At 41.2% G+C, this 27052-nt stretch overlaps 1 protein-coding gene and 1 non-coding gene across 2 annotated transcripts in view; both read right to left on the bottom strand.

The window, feature by feature from the left end:
• Positions 1–27052, bottom strand: part of LOC126456012 (ubiquitin-conjugating enzyme E2Q-like protein CG4502) — a 650936-nt gene that overhangs the window by 23323 nt on the left and 600561 nt on the right. The window contains exon 7 of the mRNA XM_050091767.1: positions 19276–19421. Within this exon, the coding sequence (XP_049947724.1) occupies positions 19293–19421 (129 nt within the window). The 3' untranslated portion in view covers positions 19276–19292. The remainder of the gene's footprint in view (positions 1–19275; positions 19422–27052) is intronic.
• On the bottom strand, positions 12005–12079 carry Trnaw-cca (transfer RNA tryptophan (anticodon CCA)). The gene has a single exon. It is a non-coding gene; the product is annotated as a tRNA-Trp (tRNA).

Below are 27052 nucleotides of genomic sequence, written 5' to 3'. Positions count from 1 at the left end.
ACACGCAACTTTTTTTCAAGGACAAGGGAACAGATAAATACTTCTGAAGTCTTATCGGTTTTGTTGATGCTAATTGCGTGCCCTCCCACTCGCGTGTCTACTGTCCGCTAGTTTAAAAAGTCAGCATCGCGTGCGGATGGCCAGAAAATGCTAACAGAGGAGTGTGAAGTTAGAGCACGCAGTGTTTCCCTAGAAAAAAAGTATGGTGAGCTGATGTGATATCGTCATCTTGATATTCGCCCATTTAGCACGTTACTCATGAGCAGAGCTCATTGTTCCTTATCTTCATTTCTCACACATGAATTGTCAAATTATGACACGCAAAGACTCAGATACATGGAAGCCAGTGGCGAAGAGGATGGCATATATGCAAGCGACGGGTCTTCACAGTCGATCTGTGATCTTTAAGATCAGCAGGTATGCGCTCTTTGGTACATGTACGGGGTGTTTCAGTGTCTTTGCATCATATTTATAGTGGTGATATATTACGTCATGGGGAACAACTTTTGCTACAGACAAAGTATTCACTGACTCTTCCGGGTGATGCTAGGTATTTTTTATTTATTCCTGAGACCTGGGACAACGAGATTTCATCGAAATAGCAGGATCTGCTAACCATGTGTGCTGCATGCTACCTACCCCAGTACACTGATAGAGTGACAAGGAAAACTTCAGAATGTGTGTCTCTAAGAAGAGAAAGATATTTTAGAAGCATATCAGGAAATCTGTGCACCTTCTTTCACGTAGAGCAGATGACTGGTTTAGAGGCAGTTCCGTTAGGGCTGGGGCTTTTTTCTTGTGGTTATCGGTCTTGTAACTGGTTAGATGCGGCCCGTGGCAAAATCCTCTCATCTCAGAGTACCACTTGAAACCTACGTCTTAAATTATTTGCTGGATGGATTCCAATCTCTGTCTTCCTCTACAGCTTTTGCACATCTCAAATACTTCGACTCTCTTGTGTTCCGGTTTTCCCTAGTCCATATTTCACAATGCTGTACTCCAGACGTACATTCTCCGAAATTTCATCCTCAAATTAAGGCCTATTTTTGATACTCGGACACTTCTCTTGGCCAGGAATGCCCTTTTTGCCAGTGCTAGTCTGCTTTTAACGTCCCCCTTGCTCCGTCCGTCATTGGTTATTTTGCTGCCTAGGTAGTAGAATTTCTTCATCTACCCCGTGACCATCAATCCTGATCTTAAGTTTCTCGCTATTTTCATTACCGTCGTCTTTCTTCGATTTACTCTCAGTCCATATTCTGTACTCATTACGTTGTACATTTGATTCAGCAGATCATGTAATTCTTCTTCACTTTCACTCAGAATAGCCATGTCATCAGCGAATCGTACCATTAATATCCTTTCATCTTGAATTTTAATTCCACTCCTGAACCTTTCATTTATTTCCATCATTGCTTCTTCGATGTACACATTGAACAGTACGGGCGAAAGACTACATCCCTATCTTACACCTTATATAATCCAAGTTCTTTGTTTTTGGTCGTCCACTCTTATTACTCCCTCTTAGCTTTTGTAAATATTGTATATTACCCGTCTCTCTCTATAGCTTACCCCTGTGGTTATGAAAAATAAAAATCACGATCATGTTCAAAAAATCGCTGTATTTATTGAAAATAGTCTCTCCCTGAGTCACAACACAACTGAAATCGTTTCAAAAATGTTTTGGAATTGTCTCTGTGGTCCTTTACTGCAGTTGCATGTAGTTTTGCTGTACAATTCCCGTAAATGCTCTTAACTGCGTCGTAGCTGTGTGGTTTCTTTGTCAACTTTAATTTGGGGAAAAATAGGAAGACGGCTAGGGCCAAATCCGGCGAGTACGGTGGGTGATCCATGACTATGACCCATTTGCTGACCAAAAACTCTTGCAAAATCTTCGTTCTGTGGACTGGGGTGTCGTCATGGGACAGCAACCAGGTACCTGCCTCTCGGTAATCGGGCCGAATTCCATCAATTCTCGCCCACAAACACTGGAGGATTCAAAAAAAATTGATGTCGCCTCTCTGTTCCACTGCCATTTTCGGCGACTGTCAGACACGTAGGCTACTGTTACGTGCATTCGTCGCCAGGATGCTTGCTGCAGGAATGCTGGAGATTTGACTTTCTATACAGCTGTTTTTGAGACTTTAGGGATCACAACGCCGTAACTTGCTACAGCATTGCATTGCATTTTGGAGTATCACGCTAACAGTTCTAACGGAACTGGGACATACTGTATATGCTCCTACGCCTTGATGCCTCTAAGAAGTGACATGTTACTCCTTGGTGTTTGATGCAAAGACTTCGTGTATTTACGGTGTTTCACATTTCATGTTACCGTCTTTTAGATAGTCGACTTAGTAGATAAAGTTTTGACAAAGCACTCATGTCCAGCCACGTACCGTTTGGATGCAAAACAAGTTTGAAGATTGGTTCACTTTCAGATCTCCTACTTCACGAGCCACCCACAACGGAGTCGATGAGTGTGTTCTACAAGAACCCACGGCGTGGGCAAAATTATATGTCGTGTCGTAATAACAGATACTCGTATAGACGACGGCACTGTTCTCAGATTTGTGCCTACCGGTTGCAGGAGATTTTAAAGTGATCCTATCTTCAAACTTATTTTATTTCCGAATGATACATTTTCGGTCATGGATTCCGTGGTTTCCTGTACTAAATCCTCGCTACAATCCGTAGAAACCTGATAGGAATTGTGAAACACCATATATAGCTCCTAATGTAAAGCATTAGGATTTCCACGTGTTTTTCCTTGATACAGCTCGCAGTTTATAGTGATACAATGAAGGTGTTGTAAAATTGACAATTTTAACCAATAATTGTTGTTTCTAGTACCAAATGAAACAAATTCTATGTCCTGTTCCTCTAACCAAACTGCATGACTTACGATTTTACGCTACTTCGGCAGTATTTTTGCCAATGGCACTGTTTACATACAAACAACTTTTATTTAGTCTCACGAGGCAAAATTTCATCCTGTTCCAGATCTTCCCACCCTAGAAACATACGACGGGGTCACTGGAAATCAAATCAGGGACTACCGCGTCAGTAGCGAGCGTTGACAACCAACAGACCATAGAGGAACAAGAGATAAACCGCACTCTTAATCTACCAGAAGGTCTTACGTTTCTATGATGTTACTTGACATCTTCATCGAGAGCACCAATTGCCATTCTTGTGATTTCTTTTGCAACAACAGGAAAATTTCAGACTAGAAACTGAAATTCTTGTTGGGATATGACGACACAGTACTGAGCCAATACAGTTAACCCCCTACAGTTTGCAAGATAACATTTTTCACAGATTGACTGGGAGTCGAGGCGTACTCCTGCAATCCTCTACTGGAAGGTCTTTGTGTCAGAGAGGATTGTCAAGTACCGTAGTTTCAGCCACTTCGTGAGCTCCGAGAGTCCGCGGCGCCTCCATCACTCTCTGGAGTTCTGGAGGCAGGCAGAAGACTCTCGGCGAGCGGTGCTTGAGATGGTGCGATGAAACGAATCGATGGGAAGTCCAACAATAAATAATGAAATATTAAAATCTGAGATAAAAATACAATCTTGGTTGCGGAAGATTTTACTTTCAAATTTGAGTGACATGTTTCAACTGTGGTACGCATCTTCAAATTATAGAAAGTATTCATAGCACACGCAGTCCATAAAAGTGATTACATGATGCGAATGCATCGACAAAATCTTACACTGGTTGCCGTATCAGCCGAGACTATGGAATGGAAGAACATTTGCAATTAAAATCTCATATATGCACGACGGAAAAAATTGCAACACCAAAAAATAATAAACGTAGAGTAATGAAATTTCGGAAATACATTTACCCAGGTAACATATTTGAGGGGCTGACGTTGGAGGATCACACGTTAGCCATTACGAATATGAAATGCTGGTACACTAATAACTGGTATGACTGACATAATATTAAATGCAAGCACGCAGACGTGCATGCCTAATGTTGAACAGGTGCCAGATGTCAGTTTGTGGGTTGGAGTTCCATACCTGTTGCTGGCTGTGAATGACACTTGAGTTGTTGTCTCGTGATTTCTCATATGTCGTCGCTTGGAGAGAGATCTGATGATCGAGCAGCCAGAGGCTACATGTCGACACTCTATGCAGCATGTTGGGTTGCGACAGCGGTATGTGGCCGAAGGTTATCCTGTTGGAAAACTCCCCCTGGAACGCTATTCATTAATGGCAGCATAAAAAGTCGAATCACCAGACTGACGAAGCAATTTGCAATCGGGATGAGTGGGATAACCATCGGAGTGCTCCTGCTATCCTACGAAATCGCACCCCAGACCTACCTCCAGGTCAGTGTGTCTTGCACGAAGACTGGTTGGTTTCTTGTAGGCTCTCAACTGGCGTGCTTCTAACCAACACACGGCCATCCCTACCACCGAGGTTGAACCAGCTTCCATCAGAGAACACAACAGACTTCCACCTTGCCCTCCAATGTGCTTTCGCTGAAGTCACAAACGGCAGTGGTTTGGGGCCAGTGGAATGCACGCTAAAAGGAGTCTGGCTCGGTGCTGTCCTCAAAGTAACCCATTTGTAACAGTTCGTTGTGTGATTGTGGTGCCAACTGCTGCTTAAACTGCTGCTGCAGATGCAGTGCAATGCGCCAGAACCATATGACAAACACAATGGTCTTCCCTCTCCGTAGTGCCATGTGATCGTCCGAAGTCTGCCCTTCTACTGAACGTACATCCCCATGAACACCGCTGCCAGTAATCACCTACAGTGGCTACATTCCTGCAAAGTGTTTCTAAAATATCTCAGAAGGAACATCCAGCTACTCGTGGCCATATTACACTACCTCGTTCAAACTCAGTGAGGTGTTTATAATGGCGTCTTTGCCGCCTTAAACGTATTCTTGACTAATATCAACTCCACATGTCCAATTCCAAAGATAAGTAACGGTCAAAACCGGTGCAGCATGTTGTTACAGCAAACCTGATTTGCATCCTCCAAGTGACGCTACTAGCGCCACCCTTGTGCGCGCAATATGTGTAGACATCAAGATTTAGAAACACGCCTACCAACTTTCGTTTATTTTGTACAACTCCTTCTTGGTGTGGCGATTTTTTTCCATCAGTGTGCTCGTATGTTATAAATGCGAAAATATGTGTGTATGTTTGTTACTCCTTCACGCTGAAACGGCTTGGATTGATCTGGAAGAAATCTCGAATGAAATCATCTTATATCCCGAAATAATACGGAGACTACTTTAAAAATTGTGTAGTAAATGATATCTATTGATCTGACGAACATAACGCAAAATGTGGAAGAATAATTACTCTTAGAAAAATCTAGTTAGTCTTTGACTTTTTGAATTGCATCGTATTTGTTAAAATGCTTGTATTGTTTACTATGTCCTACTTAATACGAGTCAACACAATGGCTACAAAGCTTATACAAGCCGCAAAGTGTTTAATTCGCGGCTCCTTATCAGCCGGTTGCATTTTAGCCGCTGAGTGTCAGGCGTACATATCTTGCAGTTCCTGAGACGTTTGAGGACTCACAACGACGATGCCATTTAATGCTGTACGGCAGAGGGACGTTGTGCCTTTACATATGGAACGCGGTAGACTTTTAGTGAATCGGGCTCTGGTTATGGTTTATGGTATGCGAGCCTAGACGCTGGTAACAGTCACACACGTGAAGTTGGTTGGTTGGTTTGGAGGAGGGTACCAAACTGCGAGGACATCGGTCCCATCGGATTAGGGAAGGATGGGGAAGGAAATCGGCTGTGCAGCTTCAAAGGAACCATCCCGGAATTTGCCTAGAGTGGTTTAGGGAAATCACGCAAAACCTAAATCAGGATGGCCGGACGCGGGTTTGAACCGTCGTCCTTCCGAATGCGAGTCCAGTGTGCTAACCACAGCGCCACCTCGCTCGGTGATCACACGTGAGGGCAGATGACGTCGTTGCACTGCACCGAACTAGGACTCGCTTATTTTCTTTCCTCGTCGAGTTTGTTTGTTACTCCTTCACGCTGAATCGGCTGGACGGATTTAGATGTACTTCGCAAAGGAGATAGCCGATACCCTGAATTAACACATAGGTTACCTTTTATACTGAAAAATTCACTGCTCCCCTGCGATGGTTAACGTGACTACTGTTTCCTTGGACTAGGCAACGTGACTAAAAAGTCATTCATGACAATTAACTATCAAATGAATGCACTAAGCTTAGCGCACAGATCAGTTTTTTTCCTTAAGTAAACGAGTGAGCCGGGCGGGATTAGCCGAGCGGTCATGGACTGTGCGGCCGATCCCGGCGGAGGTTCGAGTCTTCTTCCCTCGGGCATGGGTGTGTGTGTGTTTGTCCTTAGGATAGCTTAGGTTAAGTAGTGTGTCAGCTTAGGGACTGATGACCTTAGCAGTTAAGTCTCCCATAAGATTTCACACACATTTGAACATTTTTTGAAACGAGTGAGTTTTGAGCGACATGTATTCCGTCAGCTCCTCCCATCGTCTGAAAATTTGGTGTTTTATTCCGCTGTCGCACGGTTTACTGGGCCGCAATTGGCTTGCGCCTCAGTACCTCCAACAGATTATTTTTGTGATGGCGTATAAACGAGGATAGTGAGTTTCAGAATTAACATTTCTTTATAAATAACTATTTAATTCCCCCGCAAGTAACACCACGGGGAGCAGCTAGTAATGTATAAGTGGTCATATTACTTGGTGAGAGATTGCGTTCACTGCACAAAGGGACTTGAGAGATCAGGTACAGTCTATTGCTTAATTTGCAACAGATACTATGAGTTAGAAAACCGTGGGGTGGAGAGGAGGGATATTTCTCGTTTCAGGATGAAACTCAGGAAAGTATTATCAGCCACAAGAAGTTAGGGGAGACCGAGAGCGCTCAAAGAAGTACGTTAACACGTGAATACCTACATAACAACTTCCCAGAATGACACTGCCTTTGGCGACAACCGTAAGTAAGATAAACTTACTTCGTTTCTCCCCCATGGATTGGAGCCAACATTCACTAAGGTGATACACAAATATCGATATGTCTTACCTATTGTAGCTCAAATGTGTTGAGGAAATATTGAATATCAAAGCAAAATGGTATCTTTAGGTGGAAATAAAACTCGTCTAATTTTGAATTAATGTCGCATTTTACTGCTCTTTTTTGTGAAAGTGATAAGCAGTTCTATATTTGGGGGAAGTTTGGAATTTTACTAACACAGATGACTGATATGGAAATGGAAAAGTCTGTAGCAGTGTGAGTTATCTGCTTGGGTGAAGAATCGTTTGTCCATTGTTTCTTTGGTCATATGATACACGGTGACGAAGAAAACGTAAAAATGCGGAAGAATATCAAATTAAATTTTTATCTTGTTCAAGTTTTGAAACGCAAAGTATTTCTTTTGTAAAATGTAGACTTACGGTACATTTAATTGGAAATAAGTATTTAGCCGATTATTTGTTTGATTCATTTATTGAAAGTTATGAAAAGCATCGGAGTATAATACAGCAGCGCAAAAAAAGACACGAAGAATGTAAGACAGTCACTCTACAAATTTTTGTTAAAGTCATTTGCAATTATGAAAAACATTCCTTTGATACTGATCTTGACTTACAAAGGAAACGAGTATATTAATGTGCATCGCTTAACTCTTAAGTTTCTTGTTTTGAATATCATTGTTGATACAGCAGAAAGAAGCTCGCTCACACAAAACGGAGTCAGGGAACGGTCGAAGTACCTCTCTTGCTTTCTTCATTGCTTTTGCGCTCTGTACCACTGATCACAGACGCTTGGCAATCAAGCATTACTATTGCTCAGCTAGAAAAATAATTATTGATCTACCAATAACCGACCATTTCTGAATGGTTTAAACATCAAACACGCAACAGTGTTACCCATCAAACAGATATACAATATAGCCGATATTACTGTTGAAAGGTATGTTGCATTTATTTAAGGTTTTTCGATCCTCTGTCTTCTGCGAGAGTGAGAACAACATTTGCTGGTTTTTTATTACTTTAATCTTATTGGCCGTTGCTGTATTACACCAGCTTCTGCTGCAACGTAAATTAATCAGTTCAGCTACGTGTTTCACGGTGGCGTTTGTGTTGTTTGTGTATGTGTATGGCTGCAATCGATTAGCTGCTCATCTGAGCATTTTTATGTCTGTGCTGCCCCCTCAACGTCAACTGTCATTCGAGACGCACAAAAATACGTGCGAAAGCTACCTGAAACAGTATTTGTTGGATTTTGTACTTGATCGAAAGCAGACGTCATAATGTGTGCTGCTGTCAATTTTATTAATGTCTGTGACACGTTTACAAAGGTCAAACAAAGAGAGTTACATGAAAGAATTAGAGGCGTTACCATAATTTGTAAAAAAAACTAAACCTGTTCGAATCGGTTCTGGTAAAATTTAGAATTCAGTGCAATAACAGCAGAAGTCTGGCCACTTCTCGAGTGACGAGGAGATTTGTATTAAATCAAAAAAGCAGAATAAAAGAGCTCAGAGTTTCTAAATATCAGTGACCCACGGGACTTTTTTGTTTTTTATAAAATTATTTCTCCTCTCGTACTTAATTTCAAATGACACCATTGCCTGAAGTCCCCTTAATGCTACAGAAAAGTCTTACCAAAATCTGCAGCATCACTAAATCTGAATGTTCGGATTCAGTTTCTCAGTCATGTGAATACTCTCATGCACTTACAAATCAAAACTGATAGCAGTTGTTGTTTGCTCTGCCGCTGTTTATTTTATTTACTTCAATACTTAATTGATAGGTGTTTTAGTAGACATTGTAAATGTCCGTTTACATGTCGAGTCGATGCTATTCTCCCACGAAAACGACGTTTCTTTCTTTCGTTATGAAAAAATCAGTATTGTCTTTTTTGTAGACAGAGAACGTAAAAACTTTTTCGCTTGTTACTGAAATATTGCTTTACACCAACAGAACGAAATCTCAGTTCTTCCGACATTATGCTACGTAATATATAAACTGGGGAGTGCAGTTTCTCTCCAGTGCCTATCTAATCATAGCAGAGGCATATTTTTCTATTAATTCACCGTAACGGCCGCCGGATGATTTACCAGCTGTGTTGTTTTAATGTGCTGCCTTCTCTATAATGCTGGTGGCGACCTAAAAACCGAACACCAATCTACATCTACGTACATACTTCGCAAGTCTCAGTACGGTCCATGCCGGAGGGTACTAATGCCATTACTAGTCATTTTCTTTCTGTTCCATTCCCCAAAAGAACCTATGTACGAGATAATTTCTCTCATCTTCGCGGTACTTACGCGAAATGTAAGTTGTTGGCAGTGGAATCGTCCTGCAGTTGGGCTCGAATGCCGGTTCTCTAAATTTAACCAATAGTACCTCGCAGAGAGAGCGTCATGTTTTGTCCAGAGAATCCCACATGAGTTTACGAAGAATCTCCGATCGAACCTACCGGTAACAAATCTAGCAACACGCCTTTCAAGTTCTTCGATGTCCTTTAATTACGAGGCATATTTTTCTATTAATTCACCGTAACGGCCGCCGGATGATTTACCAGCTGTGTTGTTTTAATGTGCTGCCTTCTCTATAATGCTGGTGGCGACCTAAAAACCGAACACCAATCTACATCTACGTACATACTTCGCAAGTCTCAGTACGGTCCATGCCGGAGGGTACTAATGCCATTACTAGTCATTTTCTTTCTGTTCCATTCCCCAAAAGAACCTATGTACGAGATAATTTCTCTCATCTTCGCGGTACTTACGCGAAATGTAAGTTGTTGGCAGTGGAATCGTCCTGCAGTTGGGCTCGAATGCCGGTTCTCTAAATTTAACCAATAGTACCTCGCAGAGAGAGCGTCATGTTTTGTCCAGAGAATCCCACATGAGTTTACGAAGAATCTCCGATCGAACCTACCGGTAACAAATCTAGCAACACGCCTTTCAAGTTCTTCGATGTCCTTTAATTACGACCTGGCGCAGGACCTAAGCACTCGAGCAGTAGTCAAGAAAGAGTGGCAGTAGCGTTCCACACGCTATCTCCTTTACAGATGAACTTATTTTCTAATAATACTTCCCTACTACCAACCGCATAACGACGAAGGGATCTGTGAGCTTTTGCTACTGTAGCTAAAACGAAATATACGACATTAGAACGAGTGTCAGCCGTATTTTTATTACACTCTCTGTAAAACTGACTATTTTAAAATAATATTAAATTACCCACTAGTTGAAGGTCAAAAGTAGATAGTTCCTTTACCTCGTTTATGCTTCACAGTATGATGACATTGCTGCTTTCCTGCCGCACCATATTCACTTCCATGTTTTGCAATACAGCACATACAACTATTTATAAAGGTAAACGTGTGTGTTATAGCAGCTTGTTTTTTACAATTTTGTTCAGTCGTGAACGTTTCCTCTTTTTTCTCGTTTTAATTAGCGAAAACAAAATATTTCACGATAAATTAAGCATGAAAGAATTCAGAGTACAATTGAAATTTGCGTTATTTCGATGAGCACTGTTTAACACCAACTTATTGCTGCACACTCATATCCAAGAACGGAAGCAGCTGTGCCGCTCAAAAAAGTCTATGTAGGCCTTGAAATTGGTGTTGTAGATCCGTAACGGCGTACTACTAACATAAACATTCCTATCATAAAAGCAACAGGCACGTACAGACCTTCCCACAATGACTGTAAATGACCTCAGAATTAACTGATTCAAACAGCAATGACACAGGGTGACAGTTATTGAACTATATGAAAAAAGTAAATTAGTTACAAACTACGGCGTGCACACATTTTATTCAACACGTAAACGTCACTACAGTTATTCGGATTTAGGTTATGACGTGTTCGATATGCCTGCCAACATTGGAGATGAAGTAGCGTAGACGAATAGAGAAATTCTGAGTGACACGCTGAAGTGTCGGTACATCGATGCTGTCGATGACCTTTTGAATGGCTGTTTTCGGCGCAGCAATTGTTAGATGGTTATTTCTGTGCACTATGTCTTTAATATAGCCCAACAAAAAGGAGTCGCATGTTTTCGGATCCGGAGAATGTGGCGGCCAATCGAGCCCATGTCAATGGCCTCTGGGTACCGCAGAACTGGAATCGTGTCCCCAGAGTGCTCCTCCAGGACATCAAACACTCTCCTGATTCGGTGGGGTCGAGCTTCGTCTTGCAATGAACCACATACTGTCGAAATTAGGGTCATTTTGGATAATGAGGATGAAATCATCTTCCAAAACCTTCATGACGATAGTCATTGTTTCATCAAGGGATATCGCACCGATCATTCTGTGACTGGACATTGCACACCACAGTCACCCGCTGAGGATGAAGAGACTTCTCGATCTCCAAATGCGGATTCCCAGTCCCCCAAATGCGCGAATTGTGCTCATTGACGAACCCACCCAAATGAAGGTGGGCTTCGCTGCTAAACCAAACCATCATGCGCATACTAATTCCCATCATCCCCCCGCGGGCAACTGTGCAGTTTGAACGTCCTAACGCAAACCGTTCAGAACTTATTACGATTTTATTTAATATAGTTCAATAATTGTCACCCTGTTACATCTTGTAATGAACATTATGACAACTCATTTTGAATGTATAGCCCGGACCAAAGTTGTTAGCATGTGATAAAGTAAATTAACTAATATTAATCGGTTTAAAGCAGTCTCGTCTGCTGTACGAAGTGTCCTATGATAGTTCGTAGAAACCTGATGCAAACGCAGCGAGTAATGATGACGTCCACTGGGTAACTATCATTTCTGACCGACTTCGCTTACTTCGAATACGTAGCGCACCAATAAGGAACAACTGCCTATCGACAACGATCTCGTTAGAGACAGAAGAAATGCTTGGATCGTACAAGATACATCAAGGAAACAGGACTGCCTTTTTCAAATGAACCATCCTGGCATTGCCAGAATGAGATTTTCACTCTACAGTGGAGTGTGCGCTGATATGAAACTTCCTGGCAGATTAAAACTGTGTGCCGGGCCGAGACTCGAACTCGGGACCTTTGCCTTTGGGGGGCAAGTGCTCTACCAACTGAACTACCCAAGCACGACTCACGCCCCGTCCTCACAGCTTTACTTCTGCCAGTACCTCGTCTCCTACCTTCCAAACTTAACAGAAGCTCTTCTGCGAACCTGGCAGAAGTGAAGCTGTGAGGACGGGGCGTGAGTCGTGCTTGGGTAGCTCAGCTGGTAGAGCACTTGCCCGCGAAAGGCAAAGGTCCCGAGTTCGTGTCTCGGCCCGGCACACAGTTTTAATATGCCAGGAAGTTTCATTAATCTTGCCGTCCTCTTCAGGTGTAAAGCAAATGGGTGTCTCATCCACAGTGTTCACCGGAAACCAGTCCACACGGACTGATGTCTGCATGCTGTCAGTTATCAACACACTTCGCAAAGTTCTGAAGATCTTAGTGCATCGAGCGGAAACCGTTTCAGACGATGAAAACCTTCCGACGGAACTCGAGCACTGAGCCAGCTACACAACCACCAGATTTCTCAAACCGTATTGCCGAAGAAACGTAAGCAGAAGGCGCGTAAGGAGAGCACGAAGAAGCTTGCGTTTTTGCCGTTCTGTGGCTCAGTGACGGGAAAGATTACCCGTCTCCTAAAGAGGCATAAAATCGACTCACTCGGCAGGGCTCCAGCAAAAATTCAATGACTAATATGGCCTGTGAAAGACGTTGTAGGCTTCAGAACACCAGGAGCACATAAAATACCATATGGGTGTGGGCAATTTTTCGTTGGAGAGACTGTACGTACTACTGAATGCCGCCGAGTGGTACAGGAGAGAATTTTTTGCCTATAGTAACCTGAGAAACTGGCAGTAGTAGAACGTGCCCTAGAAAACGGACACCATATTGCATTCGACGAGACATCTGTTATTACATTGACTAATAGTTTGTGGGATAACGTCACAAAAGAGGCGATCGAGATTAAAAAACATTCGTGACAAAAACCTCTTTAAAGACGGCGGCCTGCAGGTAAGTACGACTCGGAACTCGGCTATCGGAAGGTTGAAGTGAGCGTGGCAGGTGCGCAACTAAGAAAGTACCATTTAAGGAGCTGGGGTGAGGACAATGACGTCACTAAAGGCAGGGCGGCTATATAAGGGTGGCAGCAGCAATCAGCGACGGTCACAACTTGATAATGGCTGAGGAGCACTCGGGCGGAAGCTTGTGGGTTTTAAACCTCTTGACACGGCTGGAAGTCCGAGAGAATTTTATCAATAAAGTGTTTGTTAAAAATAAATGACTTGTCCAATGTAGCGGATAGTGGCTTGGTGGGGATGTAATATTTTTGCTTAAATTGCTTCGAGTGAATAAGAACAAGACTGAAGTGCCACATGCTACTTGAGGACTGTTTCAGCAATGTCGTTTTCGATATGGAACACCTAATGATTTGTGATTAGCTTGCAAGTTGGATAGCTTAATTCAATTATTTTAATTTCAAGATAAGTTAAACGATACATTTATCTGTGCAATTCTATTTTTATGCATTTTGAAAATTGTGCATTGAAACGCCTTTGTTAGATTCTTTTCCTATTATTTAATTTGTATTTCGGTTGGTCATGCCCAGTAATTTGTAATTTAGTTTTGTATTTTGTATGTGTCCCCAATCAGTGATAGAGAATCACATAAGTTTTTCCAGTAAGCACCTTTCCCTATGTATATTGCCTACATTTTGTGCTTCCAAATTTCCTGCCTCTCTTTATCCTCCGTTTGAATGAGTGAGTGAGTGTGTACATAGAATTTTTATTGTGCTTGGTAGCAGTACAGCATCTGGCTGTCTGCTGTGGTAGGAACACTGTAGCCAACGTAGCTTTCTCAGTCAAGACAAAAGTATTTGTAGTGTTTCGGTAATCATTCGACAAGTTAGTGCCGGAGAGAAGCCCTCCGGTCTCTTCCTGCTACCTGGCGGAAGTTCATTATGGGGAGAAAGTGCTCTCATCACTCGGGACTGAACCTTTGCTAAGTGAAGAAGAAGGCGACCCAGCAAAATTTTGTGCTACACAAAACATGCAGTAGATTGCAGAGTTCCACATTAACTAACTTCCCCAATTTCCGTTTGCAAATCACTTTTCAGAACCATTCACCCATTAATAACCATTTATACACACAATTTGCCTGACTCAAACTCTTAATGTGTAAAGGAAACATACAAATAGTATTCCTAATTTGGTTAATCCGATTACCAAGATATTTGCAGATAAAAAATTCCTATGTTTGAGAAAAAAATTCGTATCTCAGCCAATATCGCAGAGCCAGCCGTGGTGGCGCGACAAAAACAATTCTGCAAAGTAGAGTTTCTTAAGACAGCCGTCCACAGGTGTTGCCTTGAAGCAGATGTTATCGCTATACGTTCGTACAACTTTGAATTATAGATTAAACGTAAAAATATGGACAGTGTGGTATATAGGACAGAGGCAGGAGAGAGAGAGAGAGAGAGAGAGAGAGAGAGAGAGAGAGAAATGGAGGAAGGAGAAATGGAAGAGCAAAAGAGACTGAGTAACTGAGCAGAGAGAGAGAAAGAGTGATATCGTCGGAATTTTCACTGTAACTTTAGTTTACCGAACCAATACGCACAATTTGGAAAATACATAAAAAATAGAATCGCACAGATAAGTGTTTTTATTTCAAGGGAAGATTAACGGTACACTTACCTGTGCAGTTTTTTTTTTTTTTTTTTTTTTTTTTTTTTTTTTTTTTTTTGCATTTTCCAAATTCTCTAGAGACGCCTTCGGTACTCGGTCTTCCAAAATCATATCACACACTGTCTCGACACTTTCATCTGTTCAATACATAGCTCACGGAAGTGTCGCCGGAACACGTTTTGTGGGTTCCACAACATTTTATCGAGGCAATTGCTTGACGTTATGATATTGTGAGTGCCCGTCGCTGCTGCCTAGTAGCAGTTGCCTAGATCAAATACAGTGGGCTACACAGAATATGGTTCAAATGGCTCTGAGCATTATGGGACTTAACATCTGAGGTCATCAGTCCCCTAGAACTTAGAACTACTTAAACATAACTAACCTAAAGACATCACACACATCCATGCCCGAGGCAGGATTCGAACCTGCGACCGTAGCAGTCGCGCGGTTCCGGGCTAAAGCGCCTAGAACCGCTCGGCCGCCGTGGCCGGCTACATAGAATATGATCTGGTGGTACACCCGATAGCCATACGTTGAACGTATCCGCCGGGAAAGAATGAAGCGTCACGCTTTCATCTATAATACAGTTTTTGGATAGTCTCCAGACTGTTCATGTGCAACAAAACTTTCAGTCTAACAGAACAGTTCTTAATTATTGAACATGTAGGAACCGCCACCTCGTAAACATTATAAATTTCGGATGGATTTTCGTTGTCGATAAGCCATCCAAGGAATTTATTGGTAAGGCACGATATACTTTTTGATTCATTTGACAAACTCCGTACGACGTGACTGCTGTAAGAAGCTGTATCAATAAGACTATTCGTAAATCGTGCTGATATTTGACTTACATTATTGCACAATGTACATACGTCATCTCTGTGCAGGTAGATAAATTTTCTTTTTGCTGCATTTTTTTCTGTGAACAACTTCTTCGCTGTCGAAAGTATTGTTTCTTTACTGTTCCATTTGGAACTTCTGGTATTTGAAATAGTTACTGTAGTTATAAAGTACGACATAATTTCCACCAAGCAGTTAGTTTAAATGGTATTTTATTAATCAATACTAGCTAGTTTTGAGCTTGTGCTCGTTCTCAAGTGCACAAATGGATGTGGTCGTACCATCCTCAGATGTTTACAACAAATCACATGTCATGAGTCGTTACGCATAGCATGGTCGTCAATGGATGGGACTTCGAGAAATGTATTTACAAATCACGCTTACTTTAATATTGCTCGTCAGTCCGGGATCCATACCAGAAAGTGTGGGTAGAGGAAGTAGAGATAATCAAAAGAAGAGTAGCGGGTTTTGTTACAGGTTCACTTTTGCAAGCGCAAAAGCGCCACGGAGATGCACAGCAAACAATAGTGGTAGACGTTGCAAGAGAGATGTTTGCTGGTAAAATTCAGAGAGCGCACGTTCCTAGAAAAGTTGACGAACGCATTACGTTCTCCTACACATATCCCGTTAAATCTGTAAGCGTCCTTCATACACGCCACCCCCACTAAATCGAGAGCATGCACGAATAGTTTTGTGGCACTGGACGATGAAGGAGTGTGCAGTGCGTAGGCAAACAAAGGTAGCGGTGCGTGGGCGGACAGCGGAGCAAGAAGTGAAAGTGGGTGGGACGTTCTTGCTTGTATAATATGTATGAATTGCATTTTTAAGTTTTTTAAAATTTATGTGAACAGTGCAGCCAAGCAGATGTTAAAAATCCTTCTAAACTGTCAACTTTTGTGTCTTTTGTGAAAAACCCCGCCCCTCAACTACATGTTACTGACGATGCGAAGTGGCAGAAATGCGAGACAACAGATAACTGTAATCTGAGATTAGTGAGCGACGCGGTGGAAAAACGGAGAGATATGTGCGCGTGGGTGTTTGTCTGATAGTTCACAGTGAGTTACGAACCTTATTTGTAGGATGAGACAAGAGTATATGCAGTAGGTGTTGGCCATATGTACATTTTTAGTCGCCATTGAAAAAAAGTAATGAAAATGCTGTCTCAGATATATGTGGCTGACTGATCACTAGACAAAAGTGGATGGAGTGATGTACAACACAGTAAAATTCCCATTTCAGGCTAATACTCGTATAATCGTTGGCTAAAACAAAGAGAAGGTCCACACTTAAAATACCCACAAACTTCTGGTCCAATTGTGTTAATTAAATCGCTCGAAACTCGTTATTAGTGCTTAATAAAGCATTAATTTACATTACTAAACGGCCGTAATGGTTCATGGTGCACGGAACCAGTTGCCGGTTGACAGTCTAACGGCTTACAGGGCCAACAAAAATTTCATTATTAATATTTCATATATATATTGACCAAATTTAAAATTCAAAATACTCTCTTAATCTACTCGTCAAGAGTTTAAAGGTTTAAGACAATAACGCAAGAATTAAACGCAAAAATCTGTGTATATTTTGTGGCAGTTGTAACTCCTGGCGTTCGTCCAGTATTTGAGAATGAGAGCACTTTGAAACTTCAATAAAGTGTACACGTAATTTCAAATCTTTTCGAAACTCTTTCGTTAGCCTCCGGGTGACTAATTATAAAGTAATAAAACCAATATAATTTGGGTTTTGCGTCTTGAACTATACATACCGGGTGTTCAAAAAGTCAGTATAAATTTGAAAACTTTATAAACCACGGAATAATGTAGACAGAGAGGCAAAAATTGACACACATGCTTGCAATTACATGGGGTTTTATTAGAACCACCCCATATTGCTAGACGCGTGAAGGGTCTCTTGCACGCGTCGTTTGGTGATGATCGTGTGCTCAGCCAGCACTTTTTTTCCTTCTTTTTTTAAATTTTTTTTATATGCAAGCCTCATTGCCATAAACCGAAAATAAAAGCGGAGGCATACTCTGCTATGCCTCAGGGGGCGACGACACACTACTCAGAAATACACCTCTCTCTGCAGGTGTGAAGCAAGTGATGAGTTTAGAAACTAAAAAGGAAGAAATAAATAAAGATAGAAATGAAGGCAAATTAAAAACAGGGACGGCAGCACACACAAATGAAAACGAAACTGGCGAGATAATCCCATCGCCCATAGAATTAACGAAGTAATAATCCTCTAAGGTAGATTACGTGTTTTCTAATTTTCCAATAATTTTTCATACGAGGTGCACACAATTCCCATGTTACCAATTGCCATATTATCAGTATCATAGAACAGTCTACTCTAGTGATGTCCAGAAGGCCAATGTCAAATCTTGGGTATAGGCAAGTCAAGGGTAGTTTGAGAGTCCGAGTGACAAAGATCCAGGGGTAAACACAGGCAGTTCCTGGATGAGGTGCCTTAGTCAACCCGGAACACCTTTTGATAACCATGAACCATTGCAACTTTCAGAAATCTTGCAAAAGTAATGGTATATTTCCGGTCAGATTCCGCCAGGTGATGCTGGCTCCACAAGGAGTCCATGAAAGAGACAGCATCGGTGAGGGAAAGGTCATAGATCGTGAAAATGGTGTGGCCCAGGAGCCACACCATTGCGTTACGTCGTGTTCGGGGGTTGGTCTGAATATTAGGGGTAAGGAACCAGTCGACTGACACATTGTCTGATGTCGTCCCACCGATCAGCGCTAATAGCACACGTGCAAGGTGCCACACTTCTGTGACGTGAGGGCACAAGAGACGATGCTCTCTGGTGTCTACGTCACCACATCGGCCGCAAGCAGCACTTTCGTCATGCTTAGCCTCCCAGGTCCCCAGACCTCAGTCCGTGCGATCATTGGCTTTGGGGTTACCTGAAGTCGCAAGTGTATCGTGATCGACCGTTATCTCTACGGATGCTCAAAGACAACATCCGACGCCGATGCCTCACAATAACTCCGGACATGCTTTACAGTGCTGTTCACAACATTATTCCTCGACTACAGCTGTTGTTGAGGAATGATGGTGGGCATATTGTGCATTTCCTGTAAAGAACAGCATCTTTGCTTTGTCTTACTTTGTTATGCTAATTATTGCTATTCTGATCAGATGATGCGCCATCTGTCGGAAATTTTTTGAACTTTTGTATTTTTTTGGTTCTAATAAAACCCCATGTCATTCCAAGCATGTGTGTCAATTTGTACCTCTCTATCTACATTATTCCGTGATTTATTCATTTTTCAAATTTATACTGACTTTTTGATTACCCAATATATTGCATGTTTACCGTCAAATTCTTAACAAATTAAATAATTCGTGAAATAGCGACTCGTTTGATACACGGGAAAGCGATTCTTTAAAGAATCGGGAATGGCTTGGTGTTATTGGTTTAAACTACCACCCGGATGTAAATGATGACGGACGTTCTTTAAACTTACGGAGGCTGTGGTGCTCAGTCAGCAGTCTGCATGAACAAAAAATTGTATGAACAAAAAAGTTACATGAAATCGATCACTAGTAGATGTAAATTTATTTTACTGCTTCTTGTTTTCTTGTATTACTAAATGGAAAACACGTCGTCGTTGCCGCACGGTAACTCTCAGCGCGTAGCCACTGGCCGGCTATTGGCTCGGCTTATCTCAGAGTGCGCAGCCGTGAGCAGGAGCTCGCTACGCCTCGCCGCGCAGCGTGGAGCGGCGCCGACACACGCACCTGTCACGTGCTGGCAGCTAGCCGTCGGCGAGCGGCGGCGTCACCCAGCCGTACTTGTCGTGCGTCTTCACCAGGCTGCGGAACGACTCCTCGGCCGAGCGCCGGCTGAAGTCCTTGCTGCCCTTGTGCTTCCTGGCGATGCGCCCCTGCCGACACAAGACGCCATCACTTTAACGTTCAATCGACGTGACAATGGCTGAACGATTCACAAAACCTACAAATACGCAAATTAATTGCTGAAGTAGTTAGTTTTGTTTAGGATTCTTCGTAATAATCGGTCAGTAAAGTACAGGATATTTCGGAAGGAATAGCAAATGTTTTGGTGTTGATCTCTATACTAATTAGCAAAACACTCCATACAACGTGTACCCAGTTTTTATTTGTTACAGAGACACAGCTGGTTACCCAGATAAGCTTTCGTTTCGCCCGTTGATACTCCAGTTGCTATGGATTTGTTTATCGCTTGTGATTTTTATTTTGTAATTCAAGTTGTGAAGCTGTGATTAAATTTACATAATTGAGTTTTCCAAATGAGACTTATTTGTTGGCCAATTCTATCGCATCGTTCAAACATCTCGCACATGTGTGTTAGATGACTTCCTAAGCTCAGAGCAGCAGATTCAAAGGTGATACCAAATGGAACTGTTGTACACGGCGATAAATGCTACTACTACCACTCAGGTCACCCAGATCAGCATAAGAATGCCTATTTTATTTTTCTATTAACCGTCTTCTTAAGCCCCTACTCTCTCCAGCTGAGCATGAAAAAGAAGTGAGGCTCTATCCAACACATTTCCAGGGCGAACAACTACCCCTGTCCCCTTACGTAGATAAAATTTACAAAAATATTGTGAAAACTGTCCCAAAATCTAAGAGAAATTATAGATAGCAACAACATGGAAAATGAAGGTAACAAATACGTTTGCTCGCCATACTGTGGCACATTTAGTACAAAAATGGCATCGGTTTTCAAAAAACAAAACATAAAGGTTTCCTTCTCAACTACAAACAGCCTTGTGCGTATTTTGGCTGATGGGGTTGATAAAAGAAATATACACTACGAATCAGGTGTATGCAGACTTGAATGTCCAGACTGTGACACCTGTTACACGGAACAGACAGGTAGAAGGCTTGAGATCAGGTTTAGTGAACATGTAACTTTGGGTAGGTGGGATATAGTTGAGAGGTCCAGCTTCACTGCCCACCTGATTGAAATTGGACACACCCTCACCTCTCTGACGTTCAATGTCAAGTTATTGCACAAGGCTGAGAAAGGCATTTTCAAGGACCTCATAGAAGAAATGGAGATATACTGCCATCTAAAGTCATCAGGTGTCCATCTACTCAAAGAGAAAGTGTTGGTGAAGAGCTAACTAATCTCAGAAACTGCTGTAGAGGTTTTGATCCAGATACACTGATTCATGAAGAAGATTTTGTTATATAATTTATAAATGTTTATTACAAATTGTCTGTTTACGATTGATTGAAGTTAAGTTGTGAAACCGATGCCCTTGCCACCTAGTGAACAGTTGCCATTGCACGAGAGAGCAGTAGTGGCTCGAGGACACAGAAGGAGGGATCTAATTCACATATTATGTGAATATAGGCTTTCCCGGTGTATACTGCTGATTAAATCTTCTCGGGTTTCCATCCAGGTAGATGCGTCGAAAATCCGCGACGATTCGATGAGTGTCATTCTCATCATCTTCTGTCGAAGTGTCTGTATTATGATTGATTGCACATCTTCGCCATAAGATGATGAGAATTACACTCATAGAAACGTCGTGGATTTTCGACGCAGCTACCCGGATGGAAGCCCGAGAAGATTTCATCAATTCACATCTTGTCTGGTAGTCTAGCCGTAATGTGAGTGGGAGGAAAGCGATAGGTTGTGGGGTCCAATCATGGCTGAATCCTTCTTTTCTCTCTACCTTTTAACCTAGCATTCATCTGTCAATCATGTGGCTATAAGCATTTCGAAATATGGCAATTCCAGATTGCCCATTTGTTCTTTCCTCAGGTTAGCAACCGCAATTCGCTCACTTAATTCATTGCACATTCTTCGAACAACGGGCAAGAGTTATTCAACTTTGAATTCTCGTAATAAATATGACCAATATCGAAAAGATAACGGCCTCATCATCAAGCTGTGATGTGAGGCTTATAACTACAAATAAGCAAATATTTTTAACCAAAAGTTTCTCTGCAATCGTTTGAGAACAGTTTCATAGACAAGATACATGTGAATCCCGAATAGTTTTATTTTTTATGCTACAAGTGGAACGTTTTCCGAAAAACTACTTCAACAACTTTACTGCGTTTACATACGCTACGTTCTTTCAGCGGCGCAGCAGATGTCTCGACGTTCAGCTTTATGTCTTCGGAGAGTCAAACCTAGATGTGTACAGGATTGTTCGCGTGGCACAGTGAAGAAGTTAGACTTAAAGAGTGCTTGAAGAACAATTGTGGCAATGAGTGTGAACAATTTATCACATTGCGTACTAAGCTTCGCAAGAGGAATGCTGTAACATGAGCTAAACATGTACATCATGTGTGTTTTCTCCTCATTTCATTCTTTTATTTGTGCCACATCAGCCAGTCCCCTATAGATACCGAATCATTCACACACACATTTACCCGTGATTCGCATCCAATATTTATATTGGTTGTAAAGATATCGCTTGAATCACGATGAGCTCCAGTCATTGCCATGAGATATCACTCCAAACGTCAGTTGAATATGGCACAAATAACATTCATGCCTCCAGACAACTTTCCTGGCATGTGCTGCTTACATCGCGTAAGTTATATGAAAGTGATGATATTCATTGAATTAATGTTGCTGTCTGAAATTTATTCATAACTCTATTCAGCTGTTCGCAAACAAAATACGCCCCGCCACACAAGTTGTCTGGCAGTAGATACTTAATGCTACTTGTGCAAAGCTGTGAGGTCGCTAGTCATGTATATAGCTTTTAATGACTGAGTTTGGGATTATAAAAATTATGACATAAATGGTCGTAATTTTTGATTGCACATACATAGAAGCTTTAAGTTGATACGTCGTCAACGGACCAAGGACCTTAGTATTTGACATAAATTTCAACTTAATACCTCTACCAGTTCCTGAGAAAAAGGAGTTTTAGAAGAAGGACAGACAGACAGTGGCGCTGTAGGGATTATTACCGAGTATTACCGATTAAAGTACGGAAGCTTAGAGGATAAAACTAGGACTAAAGGCACATGCTGCAAATGGAGATGTAACTTTCTCTTTGCGTTGTCAACAATATTAAAGGCAATTACTGGTAAAGGTAGAGGTCGATGTCGATTCGACGTTTTACAGGCAGAGAGAAGTCCTCTTCGTCAATTTAAATTGCCAAAAAAGAATAGCTAGTTAAATAGTTTCACAGTTAAATTCATTACAGTAATAAAACATGACGAATTAAAGAATTTTTGAAAACATATTTTCTCAAAGAATTATAATCGTGCAGCATTTATAAAAAGGGGGAGAGGGGTTCATAAGCACATCACGATGTGGATATATTAAACAAGAAAATTACTAGATAGGAAAAATGACTGAGTATACTAAAGCAATAAAGTAAATGAGAAAAATAATTAATTGCGTATTATGTTCATCAGTAAAAATGAATATGAGATGCACTCTAGCGCTAAGGTGACGCTGCATGCGCTGAGATTCGTAGATTTTTAGAACACCAGTTCCTCCTAGTAGTAGCTGGACTGGAGAAGAAGGCATGCAGAAGTCGAATACTGCCATCAGTCACTTAACAGGTAGAATACCTGTTCTCTTGAGATTATTATGATGAGATTCTGGTAATTACTTGTAACACAATCACAAACAATAGAATATAACGAAAGTGTTTTTTCTGTCGGTAATACAAAGAAATGTCGACGTGAGTGCGACTGGAGTTCGAGTAATCTACAAAGAACCTATTATTGCCTTCTAAAGTGCATACGTTAGTCTGTACCGAGATTAAAACTATCAGTCATGGAAACAGCTTGATTTTCGATGTTACGCAGGTGGAGTGCAAGGAAAATGGTTAAGAAAGGGTCACAAAATTTGTGTTTCAGGGTCTTAGGTCTATCTTCATATAACAGTCTTCAGTTTTAGCAGACCGTAATATCTCTTAGGAACGTAGCACCTTTCGAAGTTCTTTAGTTTAATCCATTATACGGTGTATTTCGTTCAGGAGAACTTCATTTATGAACGTCAGTTTTCTTCAACGCCATATGATTAATGGAACTGATAATTGGGAATAGTAAGTAATGTTTTCAATTAAAAACGGTTAATCTAATTAATCAGTGGTAGCAGAAAATAGTATAAAGTTTGAATGGAGATCTCTTGAGGATAAATGAACCCAAGCGGTTCTAGGCGCTACAGTCTGGAACCGCGTGACCGCTACGGTCGCAGGTTCGAACCCTGCTTCGGGCATGGATGTGTGTGATGTTCTTAGGTTAGTTAGGTTTAAGTAGTTCTAAGTTCTAGGGAACTGATGACCTCATAAGTTAAGTCCCATAGTGCTCAGAGCCATTTGAACCATTTTTTGATAAATGAACGCCGCGCGGGATTAGCCGAGCGGCCTGAAGGCGCTGCAGTCATGGACTGTGCGGCTGGTCACGGCGGAGGTTCGAGTCCAACCCTCGGGCATGGGTGTGTGTGTTTGTCCTTAGGATAGTTTAGGTTAAGTAGTGTGTAAACTTAGGGACAGATGACCTTAGCAGTTAAGATTTCACACACATTTGAACATTTTTTTTTTTTTTTTTTTGGTAAATGAACAGTGGCTTTTAATGACTTTATCTTCCTGGGTCGTATGTGGGAGAGCTAAAATTTAAGATACATCACCTAAGGATCCCGCCAATCCTCTGAAACACAAATGTACTCTTTATAAGTATATCCAAGTGAAAGGAAACAAAAATAATTTATACTGGAGAAAACAGCTACTTAACACACACAAATGAAACGTTTTAGCTATTTCGTTAGCGATTTGGATTTCTTCTGTTGCTCCTCCTACATCTATTAAGGCGATTACATCCACCATTCTTGTGTTATCCGAACTCATGCTCCGTCTCTAACAACCATGTCGTGGTCAGTAGGTGAAAATCCAATATTCCCTCGGTTACTTCGAACCAAAACATCGAGGGCAGCAACATGTGCGTAGATTACTTATAAGTCCTGTTTCGGATACTGAACCGAAAAACGTGAATTGTAAGCATAAACTTCGTTGACTATTGTTAATGAACAATATCTTGGAGATAACACAAATTTTTGTGAAGTATGCAAACATACTAATAATAGAAATGCCACACTAAGAATTAAACGTCTTGTTATATGCTATACTACGTTTCAGTTTGCTCCAAAGATTACTTTCTAATTCTGACAATATAATTAAATTGTTTAAGAGAAGAAATATGTCCAACAGCTTGATCGTTTCTGACTGTTGACAATATGGTTTATGGTAGAAGGACCATAAAAGACAAGAAATGATGTGTTTATATGTTTCATGATCACTCAAAACATTGTAGATGTGAACAAGATCAGAGACGATAACAGCTTCTAAGTAATCAGAAAGTAAACAAAGTTCAGAGAAGTAATTTACGAATATTAACACTCGAGTCCGCCACAACATAAAATGAACTGACTGATCGATGGAAGCTGTCGGGCAGAAAGGAGACCTTAATGGTCTCATTGGGTAGCGGTGCAACCATCCCACTCCAGTAGCTATTGTAGATCATAATTAATTGCGAAAACTGACTTGGATGAAGGAAGAAAAGAATGTTAGTGTTAACGTCCCGTCGACAACGAGGTCATTAGAGATGGTGCACAAACTCGAATTGTTTTCTTAAGTACGGTGAAGGTAATTGACCATGCCCTTTCAAAAGAACCATCCTAGCATTTACCTGGAGCGGCGGGTAACCTAAATCTGGATGACCGGAGGAGGATTTAAAATGGCTAGTCAGTGCGTTACCCCTCTCGGTGTATGGGTGAATTTAATTAGCTAGTTAGTTTCATGATCCACTGATCATTTGCATGATAAATCGTAATGAAATGGAACGAGTCATTTTACATGCACATCGCAAATTAATTTTTGAATGTGGCTATGTGCTGAACATTTATAAAGTATTTTTAAAAATTTTCGACAGATGCGAGTTGGTAATTCCTACCCACCACCTTTCATACGTCATAATAATAGAAATTCTTCTACAGGATGGACGGGGTTGTAAAGGAGACACTTTTTTAGTTTGTTTTCAAATTTTACTTTGCTATCTGTCAAACATTTTACATCACTGAGTAAGTTATCAAACTTTTTGTTGCAGCATTGCGCACCTCCTTTTTTGTTAAAGACAGTCTGAATGTGGAGTAATGAATGTCATTTTACCTTCTGTTACAATAAATAAATACATCATTGTTCCTTCTGAACTACAGTGCATTATTTACAACAAACATCATGAGTAAATAAATATACGGTGGAGCAGCAGTCAGAATGACGAATTCCTTAAACAGACGTCTACAAGATAGTCGTGGATGAGTATAACATCTTATTCTTTTAGCACGTTTGTTAGCAATGAACACTTGTTTTCTTAAAGATCAGTTACCCCAGCACATTATTCCGTATGACATTATTGAATGAAAATAAGCAAAATACGTCAGCTTACCGATTTGTCACTCCTCAAGATTTGCAATGATTCTAAGTCCAAATGTGACTGAAGTAAGTTGTTTTAGGAGTTCCAAAATGTTATTTTCCCAGTTTAAATTCGCATGAATATGACCCCTTAAGAATTTGGAAGTTTCCAGTCTATTTATTATTTTCTCAGTGTGTTTCACACTTATCATTGGTGTAGTACCCGTAGGTGTGCACAACTGAATATGTTGTGTCTTTTTAAACCTGAGGGTGAGACCATTCTCAGAAAACCAGTCAATGATACCTTTTGGTTACGTATGACATTATCCATTTTTTGGCTATACCATCAATCCCAAAAACCTCACTTACCGAGGAGAATACTGTGATTCACAGTCAAATGCCTTAGATAGGTCACAGAAAATACCATGCGACAGCATGCATATCAATATGTTCCTAAACGCAAAGCATAAAAGCGGGATTTTACGGTGCTCATACCTCGTTAAGTCTTGGTGATAAAAGGTGAAGTCAAATGTACTGGATAGCCCTTGGGCAAGGGACCATTTGTAGACCCAACAGAAGGACCTTCTTGGTGTTTACATAGTACAGTGCAGGGTCAAAGTATGAATATTAAACAGTTCCACGTGCTTAAGCAATGGGGGAAATCGGATAGCTCTTTTTGAATTTGATGTGGTCTGCGGTGGGCTTGATGGACTTGTTGGAGGCACAGTTAGTTCATGAGTGGTTCCTCGGGAACCCCAAAAAAGTATTTTTTTTTTCTGTACTTTCACCGTCACTTGTGGACCAAAACCCATCCGAGGATTCCAACATGGCTACGCACAGCATATGGCTGAAATTTTTACGATATATTCCTAAGGTCCCGATCTCGAACGACCTTTAAAATTTTCTAGATATCTTTATCCGAGATACTGAAGTTCAAAATTATCTTACTTGTGGATGCAAAATACGCACGTAAAATGCAGAGTGAGGTGGAAACGTAGTCTATAAAGTGATTTAGCATGGACAGATGTGGTATAAAGGGGCTCCATTATCATGAGAAGGTCTCTGAGAACTCCACGTTGGAGTACTGAAGCACATGAAAAATTTTTGTGTACGTAAAATCTGGTCTGAGGTGTAAAATC

Source organism: Schistocerca serialis, chromosome 2, assembly GCF_023864345.2.
Source record: "Schistocerca serialis cubense isolate TAMUIC-IGC-003099 chromosome 2, iqSchSeri2.2, whole genome shotgun sequence".
Lineage (NCBI taxonomy): Eukaryota > Metazoa > Arthropoda > Insecta > Orthoptera > Acrididae > Schistocerca > Schistocerca serialis.
This window is presented reverse-complemented; position numbering and strand designations above follow the sequence as displayed.